This window comes from Choloepus didactylus, chromosome 3 (genome assembly GCF_015220235.1).
Source record: "Choloepus didactylus isolate mChoDid1 chromosome 3, mChoDid1.pri, whole genome shotgun sequence".
Lineage (NCBI taxonomy): Eukaryota > Metazoa > Chordata > Mammalia > Pilosa > Megalonychidae > Choloepus > Choloepus didactylus.
The window spans coordinates 81,081,896-81,108,351 of NC_051309.1; the positions used below are offsets into that span (position 1 = coordinate 81,081,896).

The 26,456-nt window shown below is 38.7% G+C and overlaps 1 protein-coding gene and 1 pseudogene across 4 annotated transcripts in view; one reads left to right on the forward strand and one right to left on the reverse strand.

Annotated features, from left to right (window-relative positions):
* The window catches only part of ART3 (ADP-ribosyltransferase 3 (inactive)), a 161,540-nt gene that overhangs the window by 126,258 nt on the left and 8,826 nt on the right, over positions 1–26,456 (forward strand). For all 4 annotated transcript variants that reach the window (XM_037830007.1, XM_037830009.1, XM_037830010.1 and 1 more), the window contains 2 exons: positions 13,985–14,017; positions 15,934–15,963. In XM_037830007.1, coding sequence (XP_037685935.1) covers positions 13,985–14,017; positions 15,934–15,963 — 63 coding nt within the window. The remainder of the gene's footprint in view (positions 1–13,984; positions 14,018–15,933; positions 15,964–26,456) is intronic.
* Positions 7,152–11,403, reverse strand: LOC119529533 (annotated as a pseudogene).

The window sequence follows — 26,456 nt, forward strand, 5'->3', positions numbered from 1 at the left end:
ATTTGATTCAACTTATTCTGGACCTCTCAAGTATCTTATGTTTAACTCACCAGAATTTTTTCAGCTGTTAATTATCTGATTCTTGCCCTGCATTTATGGTACAATTTTTGAGATTGTGTTATTTGTGCAATAGTTTCACTCCTAGGAAAAGGCCTCCTTTTCCCTCTTCTTCCTTCAGGAATGTTGATCTGTTCTCTTTGTTTTTGATTTGCCTCTATATGTTTTTAACACTCCTTTTGTTATCTCAAGCTACTTTTATCTGGAGGGCTGATTCTGGGAGGAGGGTTCCCCCTGGAGAGGATCTCCCTCAGTCAGTTTTTCCCAGATGAGAGAGGTCCAGTACTCACAAAGGAGGTGTAGATCAGTTCCAAAGTGCTTGGTGAGGAGACCTGGCATGATATGAATTTTTTCTATGAAGTCGCCTGATTTTCTGCTATCCTTTCCTGCCCAGCAGATGACATTCTTCACCCAACTGATCCTCACTGTCCTAAGGTAGTACTGCACCTTTCATTCTCAGCCGACTCCACCTGTACCAAATGCGTGGTTGAGACAGAGGTTGCCAACTACTTTTTGCAGATTGAAACTGTTTCTGGGATCTCAGACCCTGGAATCTGAATTCTCTAACCAGCAGCCACAAACTATGCTGGGCCTTGCCCTCCCCCCTCCCATTTTCTTTAAGAAGAGCTACCCTTCAGCACATTGTTCCCTGCCCTCCTGAAAAGTCACAGCTTCTCTTAATCAGCCCCACTTCCGCCCGTGCTGGGGCAGGACTGAAATGGAGACTGCCAGCTGCTTTCTTTAATAGACTGTTTAAAAAAATGTAGCTTTCTCAGAGCTGGAGTCCAGCACCCTGAATTTGCCAATCAAGAGTCAGAGTCAGTGACCAGCCTTCTCTCCCTTTTCTTGGGGAAGAACTGTCCTTCAACAAACTGATTTCCACTGTCCCAGGAAGACTCTTTTTCTCTATCCTCCCTGCTTCCTCTGTTACTGGGAGGAGGGTTGAAACAGAACCTGTTGAGTTCTTTCTTTCCGGGGTGAGTTGTAGTTTGTTTGTGCTTGGAATTGGTATCTAGCAGTCCAAATTTGCTAATCAAAAGCTGCAATTGGTGCTTGGCCAAGTCTCCCTTCCCCTAATCCTAGGAGAGACAGCTTCTATTTCCAGCCAGGGAGTGACTCCAAAGAAGTCTGCCATGCCAGTGGGGGATGAGCATCAGCCTCCACATCATGGAGAGATCTACTTACAGCTATTCACCACAATTTATCAGTCTCTTTCCACTTATTCCTGACTAATGTACTATGTGCTTCTGGTCTCTGCAACCTCCCAAACAGTTCTTTCAGACAGTTCCTGGCTATATACTAGCTGCCCTAGAAGATGGACTGAATCCTAGAACTCCCTATTCTGCCTACCTCTAAGATACTCCAGTCTAGTAATTTTGAATTGTATTCTGAACTTCGTGAATGATATATTATAGAAAGTCTGGATTCTGTTATGTTGCTCCAAAAGGTATTGACCTATTTTTTGTTTGTTTATTTTGACGGGTAGTTAACTCTGGACTAAAATCAAGGTTTTGATAGACTGTGCTTCTTTCTCTATGCTGTAGACAACAATCTGGTTCCTTGCCTTTTACAGCTTTTAGAGGCTACCATCATTCTTTGGTTTGTCATCTCCTTTCTCCATCTTCAAAACCAGCAACAATGGGTTGAGTCCTCTTCACATTGCATCTCTTTTATCCTCTCTTCTGCCTGTTCTTCCTCTACTTTTAAAGATGCGTGTGATTACATTAAGCCTGCCTGGATAAATAGAGGATAATCTCTCAATCTCAAGGTCTGCTGATTAGCAACCTTAATTGCATCTGTGATCCTAATTTCCTTTTCCGTGTAGGATAAAGTATTCACATGCTTGGGGATTAGTATGTAGACCTCTTTGGGAAGCTGTTATTCTGCCAACCACACTGTATTTTCAAGTTCACTAATCTTTCTGCAGTATCTAGTCTGCCATTAATTCCATCCAGAGTACTTTTCTTTTCAGACTTTTTGTCTTAGGAAGTTTGATTTGAGTCTTTTTGTATCTTCCATGTTGTTTTAGTTTGCTAGGCTGCTGAAAGCAGATACCATAAAATGGATTGGCTTTTAACAGTGGGGTTTATTAGCTTACGACTTTCTCTCTCTTTGTCTGAATTTCATTCTCATATAAAGGACTCCAGTAAGAGGCTTAAGAGCCACCTTGAATGAGGTGGGTCACATCTTAAGATCCTACTCACCAAAATATCCTACTTACAATGGGCCTGTAGCCACAGGAGTGGATTAACTTTAAGAACCTACTTTTCTGGGGTACATACAGCTTCAAACTATCATATATGTCTCTACTTAACACCTTTAATTTTTCCTTTAGCTTTTTGAGCACATAGAAAACAGTTGTAATGACTATATTCATGTCCTTTTCTGATAACTAACATCTGTGTCAGTTCTGTGTTGGTTTCAATAAATTGAGTTTTCTCCTCATTATGAGTTGTATTTTCCTGCTTCTTTGCATGCTTGGATGCCAGACATTGTGAATTTTGCCTTGTTGGGTGCTGGATATTTTTGTATTTCTGAAAATATTCTTGAGCTCTGTTCTGGTATGTAGTGAAGTTACTTGAAAACGGTTTGATCCTTGTGAGACTTGCTTTTCAGATTTGTTAGGCAGGACCAGATCCACTTTAGTGTAGGGCTAATTTTTCTTACTGCTGAGGCAATACTCTTCTGAGTACTCTAATCAAAACCTGTTAATTATAAAGTTTTCCAGTTTGGCTTGTAGAATAGGCCCTATTCTAAACCCTGTGGGTTCTTCTCCTGGCCTTGGATAGTTTCCTCACCTGTATAAGCTGATCAGTTCTCTTCTGCTGAAAACTTGAGGAAAGCCCTTCGCACATCTCTGGAGTTCTCTGTCATTGCAGCTCTTTTCTCTCTGGGACCCTTTCCTGTGAATGCTGATCTCTTTGGGGTCTCAGCTTCATCTCAACTCAACTCTGGCACTTTAAATAAATATGAACATAGGTTCATTTATTCCCTACCTCCTATTGAGTTGTTTCTGGCAGGAGGGTAAATGTAGTTACCGTTACTCCATCTTGACCAAAAAACGTCTCATGCTTTTTTGAAGTTTTCTATCTAATTTTGGCATGAGTCAGTCTGTTTGTCCCAAACTTGGTTAGAGCTCTGCTTGTCCAGTTAACTCTTACTGTGCCTCAACCTTCAGCCATGTGCATTCTAAGCATTCCTGTCATTTTTTCTGGGCTTTGAAGAGCCTGGCTTCCTTTCTTCTGGCTACCAGCAATCTTTACTTATCTTAGAATTTTTATAGTAAATTCAATTGTTACAAATGACCTGCTTCTTTTGAGTTTGTGAGGCTGACAGACTTCCTTTCTACCACCAAGTACCTGGAGCAGATATCCCAGAGACCTTGCTGTTGGTCCCCATCCCACCCATCCCTGGCTCTGAGCAGTTCGTCATCGACCTCTCTAGAGCACCCTGTACCCCATGATGCTCTCCCAATTTCTAGGGTAATGTATCTTTACTCACAGGCCTTCCTAGTGACCTGCTATCACCCTAGTAGGGAAAGCTTCTCACTTCTGTGGTGGCCCAATTTAACTCTTAATTCTGAAATGCATAGCACTGGGAAAAGCAGAAAGTATGTTTTGCAGTGGTCAGCTGTTGCACAGGCATACCACTAGTGCTTTCAGGTGCATATATAATGTGGGAATCATTGGGGGAAAACTGGGAAGCAGAGATATATCCCCTGAACTTTTATTATCCAACCTCTTAAGTGGTATTTATGCTCTCTATGCACGATAGCCAGCATTTCAGTAGAGGTTGTTGCTGGGGCCCTGAACTATGGAAGAGTGGAAGCTCTCCAATCTAAGCAGTGGTCATTTCAGAAATGGGCATCCTTTAGGAGGTATCTGGCATCAACTTGTTCTTCTGTTGAGCTAATTGGTTTTTTTTTAGCTAGCTCTTGTTAAGCTACCAAAAAGGGGAAAGGAAATGAGCTGTATTTGTCTCTCATCAATCTCCTAATGTTAAACCACTCTTGCATGTTTTAACCAACTGAATCACGCAACTGAGTCAACATATACTTTCTTTTTTTATACATTTTTTAACATTTAAAAAATACTTCTGTTTGTGGCTTTGGGTCTATGTCTATGAGTAAATTTCCTTTCTTGTGCAGTCCTTGCATGGTTTTTGTATCATTGTACTCTTGCACTCATAGAATGAGTTGGTGGGTTTGAAAAAAAAAATGTGAATTAAGCAAATTATGTTTAGCATATCTGATTGCATAGTGGAGATTCCTGATAATTTCTGGATTGGTGTCTCTACTTAACTGAATCCCCTTTGATCCTTCTGGGTGCCTTCATTGATGGGCATTTGGCACCTGGGTACTAATTGCTTCATTGTCATGTTATGGTAGCCATGGATTTACTTCCTTAATTTTGCTTCCTAAATATATCAGTTCTTATTTTGATTAATGTTTCAAGTTTGAAGATGGTTCTGAATTTTCCATGACACAGATCGAACCCTACGACTGATAAGAATGTGAAGTAAACCAGCAGGTTGTGCCTAGCTTCTAGTAGTTTTATGTATTTAACTTTCCTCTTTCCCATGTCATTTTGAACTGGACACTATTTATACTAGTTCTCTCATTAATGAGTAATACAGTTTTTCCTTTACTCAAGTGTGTATAAGAATTTTTTGCTACATCAGAAATATTCCTATTATTCTTTCCTTTGGAAGAATTTGTATAAGATTGGAAGGAGCTTTGTCCATCGAGGGGGATAGGAACTCATCTGTGAAAACCAGAAAAAAATTGAATTACTTAATGGTTATAATACCATTTGAGGTTTCTATTCTTTGTTTTGTTTTTTTCTTTTGCATTTCAGTAATTTTATTGAAAGGTATATCCTTTAGTACCAAACATAATGGTAGTTTGTTAAGTTATCCTTGCCAACTCAAAATTAACACTGAAGTATTCAAAATATTGAAATGTGTCATGCATTTGGGAAAACTGAAAAGTTATCTACAAACACAGTTTATAAAAGTTAGGTCTAACTTTTTTAGGTGTTACTGTAGTTCTTTGGTTTATTTTTCAGTGTGTATTTATCCATAACATGATGTCAAAAGTAAATCTGAATTGGTTACAGCTATTCTGGATGGACTCAGGCTACATATTTGCACAGAGTGACTGTTTACAATGGTGACTTTAATACTGTAGACCTTACATTCACTGATATGCATGGAAAATCCTGAACATTACCTATTTTGAGGGTGCCTGCTTACTTAATACTGTTCTTGGCACAGCATGGCCATCATTGAAAGTATACTCTCTTCCTTTTAAATTAAACTCTAAATTAGGGAATAGTGGTTTTATGTAAACAGTCCTCAGTAAAAACTTCTCAAGTATTAAATTTAGCCTAAATGTGCTTTGGTGGGGTAAAGCAAGTTTTTGGAGTGATAATTTATTTTGTTACAAGAGAAACTAACTTTCTTGATGGGACTTGACTGAGCAGTAGATTCTATAAAAACATTTTTATCATGGGTATAAACATCACCTGTGTTCTAGAAAAAATATTAAAAATAACTTAATGATTATGCCAAGCTTACCATATCTATATTTTTTGCTTTATATAAAATGCCTTCAAATTTAAATGTAATTTCAGTGTAGTAATAAATCCACGTCTCTGGATTATCCATCACTTAGCATTATGAGTACCAAGAAATCATTTATACTGCCTAGAATAGTAATCTGTTATGCCCGAAAAGTGCACCTGAAAGTTGGTTTTGATATACACCTTCATAATTTAAAAAGCACTCTTAAAATGATTTAAGTAGGTCACCACTTTCAATACCACCTAAAGAAAATGTATTGATACAATATAGAAATTTGAATGAATGTTAGAAATGAAGATTCACAGTTTATCTTCCCAGGCTTGTCATTAGTTTCAAAAGTATACTATTAGCTGATTTGTAGGCTTCACAGATGAACTCAAATCTAAACATAATTCTACCATAGCATAATATTAAGAAGGCAGTTTTCCCAAGTCTGAAAACATCAGTGTTAATCTACCTGTGATGTTTTGAGAGTTCTCAGCTTAAATCTGTTGTAACACTAATGAAGCCATGGCTCAGGGTTGTGGAAAAAGACTTAAGAGTAGAGATATTGTTACTGTAATAATCCTATATAAACAAGCAAAAACCGAGTTACCAAAAAATCTGTAAAACATAAATATTACTAACTACTGTTAAAAGGAACTGTTCAATATCTTGGTTTCATAATTATATCATATGCAGATATGTTAAAAATGTTGCACTTAGTTTTGAGTAGAAAAAAGATAAATCACCACTATGAGTTAAGTAATTTAGATGGCAAGGATGTATATCATATATGCTGGGGTCCTCTTTACATTCTTTATGATTATAACTACTTTATAATTAGCCCAACTGCTATAGCATTGGTATGCAGCCTTAGTATTGAGACACACTGGCAGTTTCCAAATATTTAATATGGAGACCATCTGCCATATTCAAGTTCATATTGATTTTGCTAGTAAGCTAACAGTTTGAAATTAGTTCATCTGTGTTTCAGACGTTTGGTCTTATTGTCCAATTTAGGCTTATGCAACTTCAAATGATGTATATTGTGAACCAAAGCTTGGGTCTACATATAGCAAACTGTTGTGCAATTAAAAAATACTGTTCTAATGCTACTTTTAACATTCAGATTATTAAGGAGGATGCTGTTTTCTAAGTTGATATTTAATAAAAATAATTAATGTACATATCAGAGGTTGGATAATTCTTTACTCTTAAGGTGGTATCCTTGTATGTAGTAAATGCCTTCAAATGTTAGTTATTAGATCAGTTATTTTTCCCTTTGCTACTCCAGTTCCATTTTGTTTATTTTGAAGACAATAATTTATATTTTAATTCTTCAATTGTAGAAGAAACTTATAATATTGGAAAAGTTTATCTATATGGAGAATAACTATGAACCAAATTTACCGATTAAGGAACCGTTTCAGGAATTGTTGAAAGGTGGGTGATTCAATAGTAACTGTGCTTCAGTTGCCATGCAGTATGCCCAGAAACAATCCATTTCAACTTCTGAACATTTGGTTTGGAATACTTTTGATGAATATTCAGTTAAACACTTGGATACAACCTCTTACCAGAGATCAAATCTCTGCCGTTTATCTTGGAATGTTTCTGAAGATGGTCTACTCCTGTTAATTCTATAGACTTCTGTGCTGAAATCTCCAATGCAATGATCAACAGTGTTAACACAGAAGGCTTTGCTTTAGAAAGTATGATCCTGCAGTGGGATGCCTTGAGTTGAGCTTCTAGTCTTTCAAAATTAAGGCTATTTCTCCTTCCATCTGGCATGTTCTCTCTTTTTTTATTCTTTCAATTGAATTTTATTGAGATAGTTTACATACCATACAATCACCCAAAGTGCACAATCAGTTTCCCATGGTACCATCATACAGCTGTGCATCCATTATTCCAGAAAAGAAATAAAAAAGAAAACTCAGATCTTCTCATACCCCTAACCACCCCCCCCATTATTGACTCATAGTATTGGTATAGTACATTTGTTATTGTTGATGAAAGAATGTTAAAATACTACTAACTGTAGTACATAGTTTGCAATAGGTATATTTTTCCCTAAATAACCCTCTATTATTAACTTCATTATAGTGTCATACATTTGTTTTAGTTCATGAAATAGATTTCTAGTATTTGTACAGTTATTCACAGACATTGTCTCCCACAAGATTCATTTTTATACATTCCCGTATTTTAAGCTCCAACTTTCCTTCTGGTGACTTATGTGACTCTAAGCTTCCCCTTTCCACTACATTCAAACACCATTCAGCAAGTTAGTTATTCTCACAGTAATGTGCTACCATCACCTCTGTCCATTTCCAAACACTTAAGCTCAACCTTTTTAAGTATTCTGTTCATAATAAGCAACCGCTTCCCATTCTATAGCCTCATTCTATATCCTGGTAACTTAGATTTCATGTCTATGAGTTTACATGTTGTAATTAGTTCATATCAATGAGACCATACAATATTTGTCCTTTTGTGTCTGACTTATTTCACCCAGTACAGTGCCCTCAAGGTTTCTTCATCAACCTGTTCTTTTTTTTTTAAGGTGGTTTTGTTCACCCACCATACAGTCCATCCCAAGTAAACAATCAGTGGTTCCCTGTATAATCACGTATTCATGCATTCACCACCATCACCACTATCTATTTAATGACATCTCCATTTCTTCTACAAAGAAGGAGGAAGAGTCAAAGAAGGTAGAGAAACAAAAGAAAAAGAAAGACAAACATGACAGCCAGAAAGCAAGAAAAGGAAAGTTAGAATTAAACTAAAGTAGAATAAAAGAGTCAGACCATATCACCAATGCCAAGAGTCCCATACCCCTCCTTTATATTTCCCTCTTATAGGCATTTAGCTTTGGTATATTGCTTTTGTTACATTAAAGGAAGCATAATACAATGTTTCTGTTAACTATAGTCTCTAGTTTGCATTGATTGTATTTTTTCCCTAATACCACCCCATTTTTAACACCTTGCAAGGTTGGCATTCATTTGTTCTCCCTCATGTAAAAACATATTTGTACATTTTATCACAATTGTTGAGCACTCTAGGTTTCACTGAGTTTTACAGTCCCAGTCTTTATCTTTCCTCTTTCCTTCTGGTGTCCCACAAGCTCCTAACCTTCCTCTTTCAACCATACTCACAGTCATCATTGTTCAGTATACTTACATTGTTGTGCTCTATTACCCAAAATTGTGTTCCAAACCTCTCACTCCTGTCTTTTCCTGTTTGTCTGTAAGGCTCCCTTTAGTATTTCCTGTAGAGCAGGATCTTGTTCACAAACTCTGTCATTGTTTGTCAGAAAATATTTTAAACTCTCCCTCATATTTGAAGGATAGTTTTGCTGGATATAGGATTCTTGGTTGGCAGTTTTTCTCTTTCAGTACCCTAAATATATCACACCACTTCCTGCTTGCCTCCAGGGTTTCTACTGAGAAAACTGCACAGTCTTATCAAGCTTCCTTTGTATGTGATGGTTTGCTTTTATCTTGCTGCTTTCAGGATTCTCTCTTTGTCTTTGACGTTTGATAATCTGATTATTAATTGTCTTGGCATAGGTCTATTCAGATCTATTCTGTTTGGGGTACACTGTGCTTCTTGGATCTGTAATTTTATGTCTTTCATAAGACATGGGAAATTTTCATTGATTATTTCCTTTATTATTGCTTCTGCCCCTTTTCCCTTCTCTTCTCCTTCTGGGACACCCATGACACATACATTCATGTGCTTCATGTTGTCCTTCAATTCCCTGAGACATTGCTCATATCTTTCCATTCTTTTTCCTATCTGTTCTTTTGTGTGTAGGATTTCAGGTGTCTTGTTCTCCAGTTCCTCAGTGTTTTCTTCTGCCTCTTGAGATCTGCTGTTGTATGTCTCCATTGTGTTTTTCTTCTCTTGTGTTGTGCCTTTCATTTCCGTAGATTGTGCTAATAGTTTTTTCAAACTTCCGGTTTCTACCTTATATTCACCCAGTGTTTTCTTTATATCCTTCATCTCTTTTGCCATATCTTCCTTGAATTCGTTGACTTGGTTTTTGATATGATTTAGCATATTTCTTTGAAAATCTTTAATTTGTTGTTTCATTAAAGTGAAACAATATCTCAACTCTGTCTTAATTGAGATGTAAGTTTGTTCCTTTGACTGGGCCATATCTTCATTTTTCTTGATGTAATTTATAGTTTTCTCTTGTCTAGGCATCTGGTTTCCTTGGTTACCCCAATCAGATTTTCCCAGACCAGACCGGATTCAGGTCTCAGAGTGGGACTATATTCAGTGTTAAGTTTCCCTGAGGGTGTGTCTTAGAAAGTTGACAGACTTTCCTGTGAGGCCTCTAGCTACTGTGCTTTTCCTAACCTTCCCAGCAGGTGGTGCCTGTCAGCCTCTTGCTCCTGGCTGGTGTAAGAAAGTGTGGCCCCTTTAATGCTTAGCTTAGTTTGTTTCTGTTTTGACTGTTTTCCCCCAGGCCCTGGGGTCTGAATTCTGAAGGGCGGGCTGACACTAGAGCTGGGCCCCACCTCCTTCCCCTTAGGGAAGATACACCCTCTAGGAAGTTATCCTCTACATTTGAATATCACCTTTGTCTCTCTAACTGTGTAACCACCCCTGTCTGGGTCAGAGTGCTGTGAAATGAAAATGGCCACTCAGGTTGGGAGAGAGAAAAAGGGAAAGAAAGCCCTCTTTCAGAGCCAGTCCACAGCCCCCCGGTGTTACCCTTTGGTCAGATAGAACACCCAGTCCTCTGGGCTCCCTCTCCTGGGGTGCTGGTATCCTCCAGCTCTCCAAGGTCAGTCTCTAAAAGCCTCCATATTTTTCCTTTTTTTTTTAATTAATTTTTTTTTTCCGTCAGCCCTACCTCCTTTCCACTGGGAGTGACCTCAGGGTACTTTGCTGCTTGTTAGGGTTTTGTGTTTGTAGCTTGTATTCAGTAGTCCACTTCTGTTAATTAAAACCCCAGTTGGAGCTGGGCTGAGCTATATTCGCTTGCTCCAAGAATGCTGTTTTCTCCCCAATAAGGTCCTGCAGTTCAGCCTGCTGTGGGGACACAGGGCTCCCAGCATGGGTCTGCAGTTTTTACTTACAGATCTTATGCTGTGATCTCAGCCATTCCACACAATCCAGGTTGGTGTACAATGAGTGGATAGTCATGGTTGTCCCCCAACAGTTGTTTCAGATTATTTACTAGTTGTTCCTGGTTGTTTATTAGTTGCTCCAGGGTACTAACTAAATTCCACACCTCTCTATGCCACCAGCTTGCCCCTCTCTGGCATGTTCTCTTGAATGAGTGAATAATAGAGTTGCAGAAATTGAGAGACTGTAGCAGCTTTGACTTTCCAATACACCTTTCCCAATATAATCTTTTCCATTCTCATCAAGTCTGAAACCGTGAACGTATACTGGCTTATATGGATTGAGTCACTTGCCAGTGGGACTTTCCTTTCCTCTTCAGTTGATTTTATGGCCAAATAAAATCAGCTCAGTCCCAACACACCCAAGGTGCTTGGGCTGTGTACCTTCATTTTGGATAGGAATCTGTCCAGTAAATTCACAGCTAGAGAAAAGGTCTCTGTATCAAAGTCAAAGAACTGAGTTAAACCAAGAAGATCTTTTACTTCAAAGGCCCTTAGCCTTGCAGTCATTCTACATGTGCAGACTCAGTCTCAAGTTGCAGACCTTTGGCTGACATCTAGACTTCTGTTCCAAAAGGGCATTCAGCTGGTGTAGCAGTTTCTGAGCATTAGTTGTTGTCAGGAACTCTATCATCTTGATCGTGATAGTGGCCCCTCAGTGGTAACCACCCTCGCAGGCCTGCTCACACCTCACCCTATGATATCAGATCCCAGAGGCCTACAAGCCCATGGGGACTTGTGGGCAAGATTGGAGAGGCCTGGGGAGGGGAAGCCATTCTGGACGGAGGTCTCTGCAGTGCCGCCGAGATGAACCCACCCTCTCCCTGGGTCAGCTCAGAGCTCTATTTATTCCTGAGTGAGTTTCAGTAAGTTATATTTTCCTAAGAATTTTTCCATTTCCTTATATTTCAAGTAAATTGGAATAAACTGGTTGTTCCGCTTTGCTAATGCTGCTGTTATGCAAAACACTGTAAATGGATTGGCTTTTATAAAGAGGGTTCATTTGGTTACAAATTCACAGTCCAAAGGCCATGAAAATGTCCAAATTAAAGCATCAACAAGAGTATGCCTTCACTGAAGAAAGGCTGTTGGCATCGGGAACATCTCTGTCAGCTGGGAAGGCACGTGGCTAGCATCTGCTGACACTTTGCTCCCAAGTTGTGTTTCAAAGTGGCATTCTGGGTCTCTGTTAGCTGCTCTTGGGGCATTTAGTCCTCTCTTAGCTTCTCTGGAGCAGACTCTGAGCTAGCTGTCAGCAACAGCCTGGACCTGTGATGGCTCCAGTGAACTAATCAAAACCCATGCTGAATGGGTGGGGCCACAGCTCCATGGAAATAATCTACTTAGAAGTATTACCTACAGGTGGGTAAGTCACATCTCCATGGAAACAACCTAATCCACATATCCCACAAGATTGTATTAAAGGATCATGGCTTTATGGGGGACATAATCTATCCAAACTGGCACACTGGTCATAGCATCCCTATATCTTTTTAGATATCTCCTGAATCTGTAATAATGTTCCCTTTTTCTGTCTATGTGTATTATATTTGTATCTTCTTGCTTTTATTTCTGGATCAATGTCTTATCTATTTTTACCCTGCTACTTCTTTAGAAAACCAAAGTAGTTTGTTTTCCTGCTACTGAAATTGCTAATGGAAAATCAAATCCAAAGCCAGAAAGAGAGGAGAAATGCAGTCTTTGACAAAATGGGTCTATGTTAAGCATTAAATGATACCAATCCTATTTTATTGAGGAGGCATTGACCCAGTAGTTATCAAAAATTTTGTGCATAAAAATCACTTGGGTTGCTTTTTTAAAATGCAGATTTTAAGACATCATCCCCAGAAATTCTGTGTCAGTAGTCATGGTTGGGGTCCTGGAATTTGCATTTTTAAAAGCACCCAGTTGATTCTGAAAAACATGCTCTAATTTGTGCTGCAGACAGAAGGCAGGGGTTTTAAAATCTCCTTAGCTCTTAGTCCCCAGGGTGAATCTCTTTACTTACTGTACCTGTAACCTTCCTGTTCCCAACTCCCCTAACCTTCACCCTCACCCTCAATTAGGCCCTTTGGGCAAGGCTGGCATCACCTCATCTCCTATTGGGACATTTTGTAATAGTTTCTAGAACTTGTTTTTAAATTTCTAGTCTAGCCAAACCCCTCAGTTTAGCCATCCAGATTCTAACAGATCTATACCATTTCACGGACTACCAGAAACTAGACCAAGTCACCTGTATTCTGGGTTCAGACTCCATAAAAGGAGCAGGATTTGAGAACAAATCATAGAAGAGCCCTTGTTTCATAGTGGAGCCAGGCCTCTCAGGGACTCCTTCACCTCATTGGAAAGGCTTATTCTCCTGTAGCTGAACTTGCAGATTAGATTAGTGAGTTAGCCAGGCATGGAGAACAGGCTATAGGCAGTTTATACCTTCATGTGGTATTCTGGGCAGCCCTCCATGGCTCATGCTGGCACCAAATCTAAATACTTTCTCATTGACCTCCTTGCCCTTCTGTTAGACAGGCTAGCAGATTTCCCTTTATGTCAGATTACAGAGATAGCACTTCAGCACTGGTGACTTCTTGTAGTGTATCACCAGCAGGAGGTCTAGGGCCTTATAGAGGTACTGTTAGAAGCCATGTTCCTGTTTTCTAGAAGTTGTGGATTTCCTCACGTACAGATGAATGTTCTGGGGCAGACCAGTTCTGAAAATGGAAGGCCTTCATGAATGTGAAGGATCTTTGTTCATATATTAAAGTATCTTGAAGAGCTGACTGAAACTCTTTTTTTCAAAAGGGTAGAAATTGCTATAGTACAGGGATTGGTTTGCTATTAAGGACCTTTAGTAGCTGAAGAGAGGATTAACTGAATGAACAGGTAAATTTTTTCCTAACTTTTACAGACTAACCATAGAATAGAATCACAAATTGTTAGCTTTGGATAGGCCCTTGCAGGTCATTTGAAGCAATCTCTTAGTGAAAAATACAGATTATGCAGCTAAATTCCAGAAGCTTTAGATGTTTTGTCAAAGTCATACTGTGGCAGAGTAATCTGAATACAAAAATATAATTATTCTGTGGCTTGAATCCCATTAAGTTATGGGTCTGATAGACTAGGAGCTGAAAGTTTAGATTACCAATATCCACAGACCAATTTGAAATCTTTGCCGGGGGTAGATTATGTTTTACTAATTAAACTTTATCTTTGTGTTTCAGGACTAAAAACAGATACTTGTGTCGAGAACATGGGTAAGACATGCTTTAATATATTCTGTCTGTAATGGGAATTATATCAGTGTTGTTTCTCCTAGGTAGGGGTCAGAGCCACCCTGCAACACTGTGAGGCTATCATTTTCTGTCAAGTAGCTGAGTTGTGCTACTGCTACTGCCTTTTTAGATGAAGAGTAAAGGAACCTCTGCTGCCTGCTATATCCCCTCCCCAGTCTTGCTTGTAGCTATTCTCACATACATTACCTTGTCTTGCCCTAGGCAAGCAGAGACCATGCCACTCACACCTTAGCCTATCGTTATAGGAACTGAAGGACTCCCAAATGCCTCTACATCTTCAGCCATTTCCCATGACTCCTATGCAGAGAGCTGGATTCATACTCCTGTGTTGATGATTTTAGGTAATAACATTTGGGAGACTAATGAAGGAATGAAGTTCAGGAGAGAAGGATGGGATGACAGGATGGTAATGTGGCCAGTCTCAGATTCCTCAGGGAAAAATAGGATGTAACAAAAACTAATCTTTCTTAGAGTACTGTAGGAAAGATTTGGGAAAATAGGGGATTCTAAGAGTATTCAGGAACAGCATTATCATATAAGCCCAACAGATTTAAACCAAAATTTCCAGAAAATGCTTATGGCTGATACATGCTTTGGGTGGGTCCTTGTGAGAATTTCCTTTTTAAAAAGTTTGAAAACAAGGGTCTGTTTCTAGCTGTCTTCCTGGTTAGCTTTTCGATGAATTCTTCTTCATTAATTAAAATGAACCCACACATATTGGTCTTTGGGATTAAAATTTCATATTTCTCCTGATATCCATATTTTGTATCTATCTTAAATGTAAGCCAACTCAAATCTTTATTAGTAAGTATATAAAAATGGACAGAACCTGAAATTCACATCTGAACATAGTATAATGTAATGAGAATATGTTTGTACTTCAGAATATTTTCAACCCATCTAGGTTTACAACCTTGGTAAGTATACTTTAATTTATTTTAATAATGCTTACATGGATGTTTTAACTATTTCCTGTTTAGCAAATTCAATTTTTAGCTGAAGGAACAGAGTACTTTGCAGATACAAAGCAGTGACTTGACAGATATGAAGAAGAACCAATTCTGGGTCAGTTTTCCTCCTTGCAAATGAGAGGGTTGGCTTTCTGGAGATCTGAAAAATATGGAAACTTTCTGAGGAATAAGGATGGTAGAACACTGTATTCAGTCATTGAGATTAGCCTGTGTGACATCAGACATCCATATGAAAACATAATTTAGTCATTTGCATCTCTCAAATATGCCAGTGTTTAGTATCATTTAACTAAAATGTTTGAGTGATTATCTATATATACATGTATATGTACATGTACATATACATTTATTTATATTCCACTTACAGAGAGATGCCCATATCACTTCTTTGTATTTAAGCCCCTTATTATTTGTTTAGCCCATGTCACCACAATAAGTATTTCTTTGTTCAAGGGGTGAAGCATCTGTCCCTTCCTTAAATATGCATTTTAGTTGATATTTGAGAAGATATTTCCTATCCTGATAGAAATGAAGCATTTCATTCCCCTGAGGACCTTCTTAATCCCTCTTCTTACTGTCACATTGTGCCCACAAGTTCTGCTGGTCCCTTCAGGGACCTCACCTACCTCTTCATGATAGACAGTTTTCTGGCCCCTTGAGATCTCCAGGAGACTAGACATATATGACAGTTTTTCTTGGTCGAGGAATCTAGAGTAAGATTCCAGCCTGTCAGCCAGTATGCACATAGATCCTGGCTGACACTTACGTTCAGTAGCAGTAGTTTGCTTAACATGTCAAATGATTCTTTATAGCCATATTACATGAAAATAGTTTTGCTGCAGCTGTAGTAACTCCCAGTTCTTTTGCACCAGCATTAAAACTGATTAATTTCTTTTTAAAACTTAGGTGAGGAAAACCAGGAGCTTGAAGACCCTGGTAAGATATTTTCATAAACTCTGAGGGTTTACATTTGCAAGAAACTCCTCTTAGGGGTGGGAGCAGGTGGGACTGGCATGGTAAGGACCCCATGTTCACTTTCTAATTTGGTATATCTAAGACCATCCTGGGTTTCAGATAGAATTCTTTTTAAGATTGACATAATAGTTCTGTGCTTCCTGTGTGACAATCTTTAGGTTATCCCAGAGGAGCATTTAGAGACAGGACATGAGGAACCAATTATATACAACATTTCCTACTTTAAGCCAGCTGTTATATGGACAAACTCCTGTGAACTAGGGTATTGGGGATGGTCAAAAGACAGCATTGCTTATTTCTAAATTAAAATGAAAACTCTGTGTATTGATTTCTACTTCTAGCAGTCTGAGTTACAGATGCTATTAGCTATATTCGTTTGAGTATCTGGTACATTCCAAAGTACAACTCATTCCCAAGTTAAAAAAAAAAAATTAATGATAGCACCCAAACGTCCTCAAGGGTGGTGGGACAGGAGAACACTTTTATAAATTACTCGTAAGATTATAAATTGGAGCAATTTTTCTGGAGGAAAGTTTGATAGTATCTATTACTAGCCTTAAAATGTCATACTTTTTGATCCAGTGTGATGGTTAAGTTCATCTGTCAACTTGGCTAGTGTTCTGGTTTCCTAATTCTGCTGTTAAGCAAAATACTAGAAATGGATTGGCTTTTATAAGGGGGGTTATTTTGTTACAAAGTTACAGTCTTAAAGCCATAAAGTGTCCAAGGTAAGGAGGTACCTTCACTGAAGGATGGCCAGTGGCATCTGGAAAACCTCTGTTAAATGTGAAGACATGTGGCTGGCATCTGCTCCAGAGTTCTGGTTTCAAAGTGGCTTTCTCTCAGGATGTTCCTCTCTAGGCTGCAGTTTCTCAAAAATGTCACTGTAAGTTGCTCTTGGGGCGTTTGTCCTCTCTTAGCCTCTCTGGAGAAAAAATCTGCTTTCAAAGGCCATCTCCAAAATGTCTCTGTAAGCCAAAGCTCCTCTGTCAGCTCCTGTGTGTTCTTCAAAGTGTCCCTCTTGGCTGTAGCAAGCTCGCTCCTTCTGTCTGAGCTTATATAGTGCCCCAGTAAACTAATCAAGGCCCATGCTGAATGGGTGGGGCCACACCTCCATGGAAATTATCTAATCAGAGTTATCACCTATAGTTGGGTGGGTCGCATCTCCATGGAAACACTCAAAGAATTACAGTCTAATCAACACTAATACGTCTGCTTACACAAGATTGCATCAAAGATAATGGCGTTTTGCAGAACGTAATACATTCAAACTGGCACAGCTAGGTTATAGTATCCAGTTGTTTGGTCAAGCAAGCACTGGCCTGATTGTTACTCTGAGGGTAGTTCTTGCATCTATGGCTGATTATATTCACAATCAACAAAGGAGATTGCCTTCAGCAATGAGAGAAGTCTCATCCATCAGTTGAAAGCCTTAAAGGGAGAATTGATGAGTTCAACAGTCAGAAAGAAGAATTTCTTTCTCTACTTCAGCCAGCCAGCTTCTCCTGGGGAATTCAGTGAAACCTTCATTGGAGTTCCCAACTTGTGGCCAGCCATATCAAATTCAGATTTGCCAATCCCCACAGGCTCGTGAGCCAATACCTATAATAAATCTCTTAATATTTACATACATACATATGTGTGTATGTATACATATGTACACATATGTGCATATATATGTATACATACATATATATGTACACATACATACATACACACGCACACACACATATACATATATATCCTGTCAGTTCTGTTTCTCTGGAGAACCAGGATTAATACAAACTTGAGTACCAAGAGTAGTTCTGGAGAAACAGAATCTAAGGATGATATTTCTTAGTTGATCCTTCAGTTTTTGGAATTGGTTCTTTAATCTGAGTAGATTCAAAGGCACTAATGATTCCATTTCCAGTGGTCAAGATGGCACTGATAGTCCATGGCTTGAACTGGCAATAGAAATACACAAAATATCACCATTGGATACTGCTGCTCAAATGCTTATAAGAGGCAAGGCTTTGGATGACAGTGTTATTTGATGCCTTAACAGAGTTTCATGGAGTTAAAAAGGATAATGATGTTGGCTGGTTGTTCCTAAAGCTGCTGGATACAGTTGTTGAAGAAAAGGGTGAGATCAAGGCTTCAGATTCTAAGCTTAAGCACCACATGAAGGACATGAAAGTTTCTATGTGTACCCTGAAAGCAACTCTTATTTCTTGTAGCTACAGCTTTGAGATTTCTGAAAACCAGAAATCTCTCATTGTATGAGTGGCTGAATTACAATGTTAACTGAATTCCCAAACTTGTAGGGTGTCTGCTGTTAATGAGGGCATTGATTGGGAAGGAGTGGGATCCTAAAAATTGGAATGGGGATATATGGGCTGATGATGATGGTGGGGACATTGAAACCCTAGATTCCTCTGTATCTTCTTTGCCCTGAGAATTTAGCCATCCTGCCTCCACCTGAAGAGATTTACCATGTATGCCTGATAAACCTGTTATGACCTCTCCTAAGGAAACAACCCTCCCGTCTCTGTCTGAAGAAATTAACCCTGTTTCCCCAAATGAAAATTTAATGGAAAGCTCTGAGGTTGTTGACTTGCAAGGCACTAATACCTCTCCTGACCCACCACCACTACCCCTTTTCTTGCAGACCTATGCCATTTTGAACTCCTAACAGGTCCCAAAAGGGGTGAAGTGTGACCATGAGGGGGTATGCTACACTCCAAAAGAACTGCATGATTTTTCAAATCCATATAGCCAGAAATCAGGGGGATATTTGTTGGAATGGATATTAAGGATGTGAGATAATGGGGAAGGAACATGAAGTTGGATCAAGCTGAATTTATTGATAAGGGCCTAAGAAGCAGAGATTCTAAACATGGCCCAAGAACCAGAGATTTGAGATTCAGTATTGAGGGGTTATAAAGGGCTCCAAGAGTTTTTTTCAGGTTGTTGGCTAAAGCATGGTGGCCTTCATTACCAGAAGTTGAAGTGCCAGAACAGCACTGGTGTAATGTAAATGAGGGGATCGAAAGGCTTAGAAAGATTGGAATGTTAAGAGTAGATTTATCTTGTAATACCTGTTCATCCACCCCAGAAATGTCCAGAGGACACAGCTTTCACTGCAACTCTGAGGAATAAATTTGTGAGAGAATATCCATAATCCCTGAAGAACTCTGTGATGGCTCATCTCTCTAGGTCAGATATTACTGTGGGAACTGCTGTCACTCAACTTGGATCCTTAAACACAGTAAGGATGATTGGATCATGGGTTGGCAGGAGCCACTTGGCAGCACTTAATCCCCAAAGACAAGGTGGCATGGCTAGCATAATGGACAGTAGATTCAAATCAGCAATCAGAGTAGTCTGACTCAGAGATCTAGGACATTGGCTAGTTTGAGCATAGGGTACCCAGAAGTAAAATAGATGGCAGCCTGCTAAATTCTTTCTTAATCTGTGTAAGCAAAAGAGTTCCAGGTCAAGTGAACAAAAGTCTAACTGAATCACAAAAACAGAGAGTAACTGCCCCACAATAAATTCCTGGGCTTGAGACAGTTTACAGACCCAGAACCTTAGAATGAAGGGAAGGCTGGGCCTTGGGTAAGGACACTGCTATACTCCCCCAAAATTTATACTCTTAATCTTCCAGCCTTCCCCAAAGGGGCCTATGGCCTTTTAGCACAGTGGCTATGAACTGGAGAAAAGAAAATGATCAGACAATTCAGGGATTATTAGACACTGGCTTAGGACTCACATTAATTCCAGGAGACCCAAAACATCACTGTGGTCCACCAGTCAGAGTAGCGGCCTATAGAGGTTAGGTAATCAATAGGGTTTTAGCTCATGTGCATCTCACAGTGGGTCCAGTGAATCCCTGAACCCATTCTGTAGTTATTTCCCTAGTTTCAAATGCTTAATTGGAATAGACATACTCTGCAACTGGCAGAATCCTCACATTGGCTGTAGACTTGTGGACTGGGAGCTATTATGGTAGGAAAGGCCAAGTGGAAGTCAGTAGAATTGCCTCTACCTAGCAAAATAATAAGCCAAAAGCAATACTGCATTCTTGGAGGGATTGCAGAAATTAGTGTCACCGTCAAGGACTTGAAGGATGAAGGGGTGATTCCCGCCACATCCCCTGTTTGGCCTGTGCAAAAAACAAATGGATTTGGAGGATGATAGTGGATTATTATAAATTTAATCAGGTGGTAACTCAAATTGTAGCTGCTTTCCAGATGCGGTATCATTACTTGGACAAATCAGTACATTCCTTGATACCTGGTAAGCAGTTATTAATCCACAAATTCTTTTTTTTTTCCTCAATAACTGTTAGTAAAGACCACCAGAAACAGTTTGCTTTCAGCTGACAAGCCAGAAGTGTACCTTTACTGTCCTACCTTGGGGATATATCAGCTCTCCAGCCCTATGTCATAATCTAGTCCTCAGGGACCTTGATCCTCTTTCCCATGTAGAAAACAACTCACTGGTCCATTATATTGATGACATTATACTGATTGGACCTAGTGAGCAAGAGCTTCTAACTACTCTAGACTTATTCATAAGGTATGATTTGTCACAGTGTGGGAAATAAGTTCCCCCCAAATTCAAAGGGCCATTTCTAGGACAGGACATCCAAGAATATGGTGGAGTGGGGAGTTGTAGGGCTCATTCCTCTTCCAAAAACAGCTAGTAGGCAGGCAGAAACTGTCCAAAACAACTGTTCTGGGACTCCAGAGACAATGGGAGTACTATGCAGTATCCACGGAAGAGAGAGACAAAGAGACTGAGAAACTACAGTGAAGAACTTTGAGAACTAGCTTGGCCATGGCTTCAGGCACGCATCCCCCAACCTCAAGGCAAGTGGCTTCAGGTCGGTCTGGTCCCTACCTGGTGGGCAGCTGCAGACTGGAAGGGTTGTGGAAGTCCTCCTCCCCCAGAATAGAGGGCGGCATGGCCCAATACTGATACAGCTATTGGCCAGTGAATTGAGACTTCTGGGTCCTGCTGCTTTAACCTGACCCAGACAGTTGCTGCCATGCCATTGTTTTGACCTGTGTCAGAGGCAGAGCAGACAGAGGGCTAAAAATACCCTACCTTCTTAGGGCTGTGGGGAATGGGTCGCTGACGAGTGCCTTCTGGTGGGCAGGCCAGGAAAGCACAGACCTGCTGAACTAAAAAAAGGCTTTCTGACATTTTCTCTGACCCTTTCCCCAGGGGCTTTTGGAACTGGTCAGCATTCCTTGCATGGGTCCACGGTCGTGTTATGACTGGGAAATATGAACCAAATGTCAAAGAAGAGCCTTAACACAAACACAAACAACAAACCCAATTCTACAAAAGAGAGTAACTGACCTACAGAATAATCTATCAAGATAAGCAGATATCCAGATATCAGCAAAAATTACCCTGTATATTAAGAAACAGGAAGATATGGCCCAGTCAAAGGAACAAATTAAAAAGTCACAGGCGATACAGAGTTTGGAACAGCTAATCAAAGAAGTTCAAACAAATATCCTAAATAAATTCAAGAAGATGAAGGAAAATACAGCTAAAGAGATAAAGGATATTAATAAGACACTAACAGTGCATAAAGGAGAATTTGAAAGCATGCCAAGAAAAATAACAGAACTTATAGGAATGAAAGGCATAATAGATGAGATTAGAAATACACTAGAGGCATACAACAGCAGATTTGAACAGACAGAAAGAGGATCAGTGACCTAGAAGACAGTACATCTGAAATTAAACTGACATCTGAAATCAAACTGACAGAAGAACAGAGAAAAGAATGGAAAATATTGAGCAGGGTCTCAGGGAATTGAATGATAGCACAAGGTGCCAAACGTACGTGTCATGGGTGTCCCAGAAGGAGAAGCAAAAAAGGGCAGAGAGAATATTTGAGGAAATAATGGACAAAAATTTCCCAACTCTTATGAAAGACATAAATACACATATCCAAGAAGTGCAGCATACTCTCATACTCCATACAGAATAAACCCAAATAGGACAACTCCATGACACTTACTCAAACTTTCAACTGCCAAAGATAGAGAATTTTGAAAGCAGCAAGAAAAAAAGTGATCCATCACATACAAAGGATGCTCAATAACATTGTGTCTATTTCTCATCAGAAACCATGGAGGAGAGAAGGCAGTGGTACGATACATTTAAGATGCTGAAAGAAAAAAACTTCCTGCCGAGAATCTTTTGTTCAGAAAAACTGTCCTTCAAAAATGAGGGGAGTTTAAAATATTCACAGTAAAAGAAACTGAAAGAGTTTGTCAACAAGAGATCTGCTGTACAAGAAATACTAAGGAGAGTTCTGCAGGCTGAAAAGACAGGACAGAGAAGTTTGAAGGAAAGTATAGAAATGAATAATATCAGTAAGGGTAACTAAAGGGGTAAAAAGAGAGGTAAAAATAAGGTATGACATATAAAAACCAAAGGATAAAATGGTTGAAGTGGTTACTGCCTTCAGAGTAATAACTTTGAATGTTAATGGATTAAACTCCCCAATCAAAAGATACAGATTGGCAGAATGGGTACAAAAAAAATATGATCCATCTGTATGCTGTCTACAAGAGACTCACCTTAGACCCAAAGACACAAATAGGTTGAAAATAAAAGGTTGGAAAAAGATATTCCATGCAACTAGTAACCAAAAAAAGAGCTGGGGTAACTATACTATTATCAGACAAAATAGACTTTAAATGCAAAAGTGTTATAAGAGACAAAGAAGATTAGTATATGTTAATAAAAGGGGAAATCCACCAAGAAGAAATATCAATAATAAATATTTATACACCTAACCATGGTGCCTCAAAATATATGAGGCAAACACTGGCAAAACTGAAGGGAGAAATAGACATTTCTAAAGTAATAGTTGGAGACTTCAATATACCACTCTCATCAAGAAATAGAACATCTAGACAGAAGATCAATAAGGAAACAAAGAGTTTGAAAGTTATGATAAATGAACTAGACTTAATGGACATATACAGAACATTGCACCCCAAAACAGCAGGATATAAATTCTTCTCAAATGCCCATGGAACATTCTCCAGGATAGACCACATGTTGGGTCACAGATCAGGTCTCAGTAAATTTAAAGATTGAAATTCTACAAAGCATCTTCTCTGACCATAGTGGAATGAAGCTGGAAATCAGTAGGTGGATAACTGGAAAACCTGCATTAACAACATATTCAACGATGAAAGACTGATAGCTTTCCCTCTGAGGTTGGGAAAAGACAAATGCCCACTGTTACCACTGTTTTTCAACATTGTGCTAGAAGTTCTAGCTAAAGCATGTAGGCAAGAAAAAGAAATAAAATGTATCCAAATTGGAAAGAAAGAAGTAAAACTTTCACTATTTGCAGATTACATGATCCTATATTTGGAAGTCCTGAAAAATCTATGACAAAGGTACTAGAACTAATAAATGAGTTCATCAAAGTGGCGGGATACAGGATCAACACCCCCAAAATCAGTAGTGTTTCTATACACTAGTAAACAGCAATCTGAGGAGGAAATCAAGGAAAAAATTCTATTTACTATAGCAACTAAAAGAATCAAATATCTAGGAAAAAATTTAACCAAGGATGTAAAGGACCACAAACATTGCTAAAAGAAATCAAAGAAGAGCTAAATAAATGAAAGGATGTTCCATGTTCTTGGATTTGAAGACTAAATATCATTAAGATGTCAATTTTCCCCAAATTGATTTACAGATTCAACACAATAGCAATCAAAATTTTCAACAGCCTACTTTGAAGAAATGGAAAAGCCAATTAGCAGATTTATTTGGAAAGGTAAGGGGTCCCAAAGAGCCAAAAACATTCTGATACAGAAGAACAAAGGTGGAAGACTCACACTTCCTAGCTTTAAAGCATATTATAAAGCTGCGGTGGTCAAAATAGCATGGTACTGGCATAAAGATAGACATTGATCAATGGAATCATATTGAGAGTTTGATTCCAATAAGGGTTTAATATCCAGAATATATAAAGAAATGCTACAACTCAACAGTAAAAAGACAAACACCCCAATTTTAAAAATGAGCAAAAGACTTGAATAGACATTTTTCCAAAGGGGAGGTACAAATGGCTCTAAAGCACATGAATAGATGCTCAACATCACTGGTGATTAAGGAAATGCAAATCATAACCACAGTGAGATATCATTTCACACCTACTAGAATGGCCACTGTTAAACAAACAGAAAAGTACAAGTGTTGGAGAGGATATGGAGAAATAACATTTATTCATTGCTGGTGGGAATATAAAATAGTACAGCCACTGTGGAAGGTAGTTTGGCAGTTCCTCGGGAAGCTAAGTGCAGAACTGCTGTTTGATCCAGAGTCCCGCTACCAGGTATATACTCTGAAGAACTGAAAGCAGGGACGCGAACAGACATTTGCACAGTGATGTTCATAGCAGCATTATTTGCAGTTGTCAATAGATAGAAACAGCCCAAGTGTCCATCAGCTGATGAATGGATAAACAAAATGTGGTATATACGTATGATGAAATATTTTTCAGTTGTAAGAAGAAATGAAGTCCTGATGCATGCTACAACATGGATGAAACTTGAGGACCTTATGTAGAGGAAATAAGCGAGCGCAAAAGGATAAATATAGTATGATCTCATTAATTTGAACTAAATGTAATGAGCAAACTTGTGGAATTAATATCTAGAATATAGGTTACCAGAAGATAGAATGAGGGTGCAGAATCGGGACTGATGCTTGATTTGTGCAGAATTTTTAATAAGGTTGAATATAAATGTTTGGAAATGAAAGGTGATGGTAGCACATTATGGTGGATGTAATTAACAGTGCTGAATGGTGCGTGTGATTGTAGTTGAAAGGGAAATTTTAGATCATGTATGTCACTAGAAGGAAAGCTAGAGAATGAAACATGGGACTGTATAACATAGTGAACTCTATTGTGGACAATGAAGGAGGTTAATAGTATGTAAAAATGCTATATAGGAAAAAATACACTTATGCAAACTATACACTATTGTTAACAGTAATATTTTAAAATCCTTCCATCATTTGTAACAAAGGTACCACACCAATGATAACTGCTAATAATAGGGGGGATATAAAGGGTACAGGGTTTTCTTTTTGGAGCAATGAAAATGTTTTAAAATTGAAAAAAAAAATCTGCGTTTCTAGCTTTTTTACTTCTATTTAAACACACTTGAAGGACTTTAGTGATTGGGCTATCTAATGTTAAAATTTGGCCTTCAATCTCTGATATCCAGTCTATCCAAAACAAAAGAAGCAATACTTTTCTTAGCCTGAGGCTTCTTACAGATTTATCTATTGTTTGATAGCAAATGGAAACTAAAAATCACTTTCCCAGATCATTCTGGTCATTCTGATGACAATGAAACCTTTAGATGCGATCAATCTGAGAAGTCCTTCCTTTACAGTCCTGATCTCTGATAACCATTGGGTTTGTCAACATTCTGCTAAAAGAAAGTACACTTTTTGTTCTAAATGTTCCTTGTTTTGTTCCTCAATTATATATGTGTGTGTATATATATATATTTTATCTTCAAGCACCTGCTTACCTGAACAAGGGATGAGGCAAGCGGGCAGGGCAAATGGGCAGAGGGCTTTATAAAAGGGCTGGGAAATGTTTTTCTGGGGGACATGACATACTAGAGTGAACACCTAGAGTACAAATAGCAGTTCTAATAGAAAAGAGGCAATGTTTAAAAATATTACAGTGTTAATCAAAGTCAGGTGTATCATTTGACTTTGAAATCCATATAGTAATTTCATGGTTGGCAGACCTACTTGGTAATAGTATGCCTGGAGTTCATTTGGACTTCTGAATCTCGTTGTGTGTACTGGCTCAGCTTTTTTGAAAAGAGTTATTATAATATCTATTTACTGGTGAGGAGTCAGTATTGCTGTGGTACCGATTATCAGTTTAAGACTGCTGCTGTGTATGTACACTTCTTATTTATTGCAAGAAAGTATTTCCTGTAAATCTCGGGAGACCCTGACCATGGGAATGAAGTCTCCTCTGGCAACCACAGGATCTTAATTAACGAGGTAGCCACGCTAATCTGTATTGAAATTTGTGTACTATTCTATAATGCATTGCAGGTTTTATTTACAGTGTATAGAAGGCTTTTATTAAAAAGTTGTAAGTGGAAAGAGGAGGGTAAGAATAACCTTTTCTTAGAATGCAAATGTTGTATATGATCATGTATTCTGAATCTGTATTCCCAAAACACCAGAGGGATCCTACAAAACTACATTTTAAATAAAATAAAACAAATGGAAATTTAAAAAAAATATTCAGGGGTCCTCCACTTCAGTGAGATATTATCTAGGTGTCCAGTGGTGTGGGGTATGTTGAGATTTTCATTCTAAGGTGAAGTGCAAGTGGTGCCTCACCCCCACAACCAAAAAAGAGGTACAATGTCTAGTTG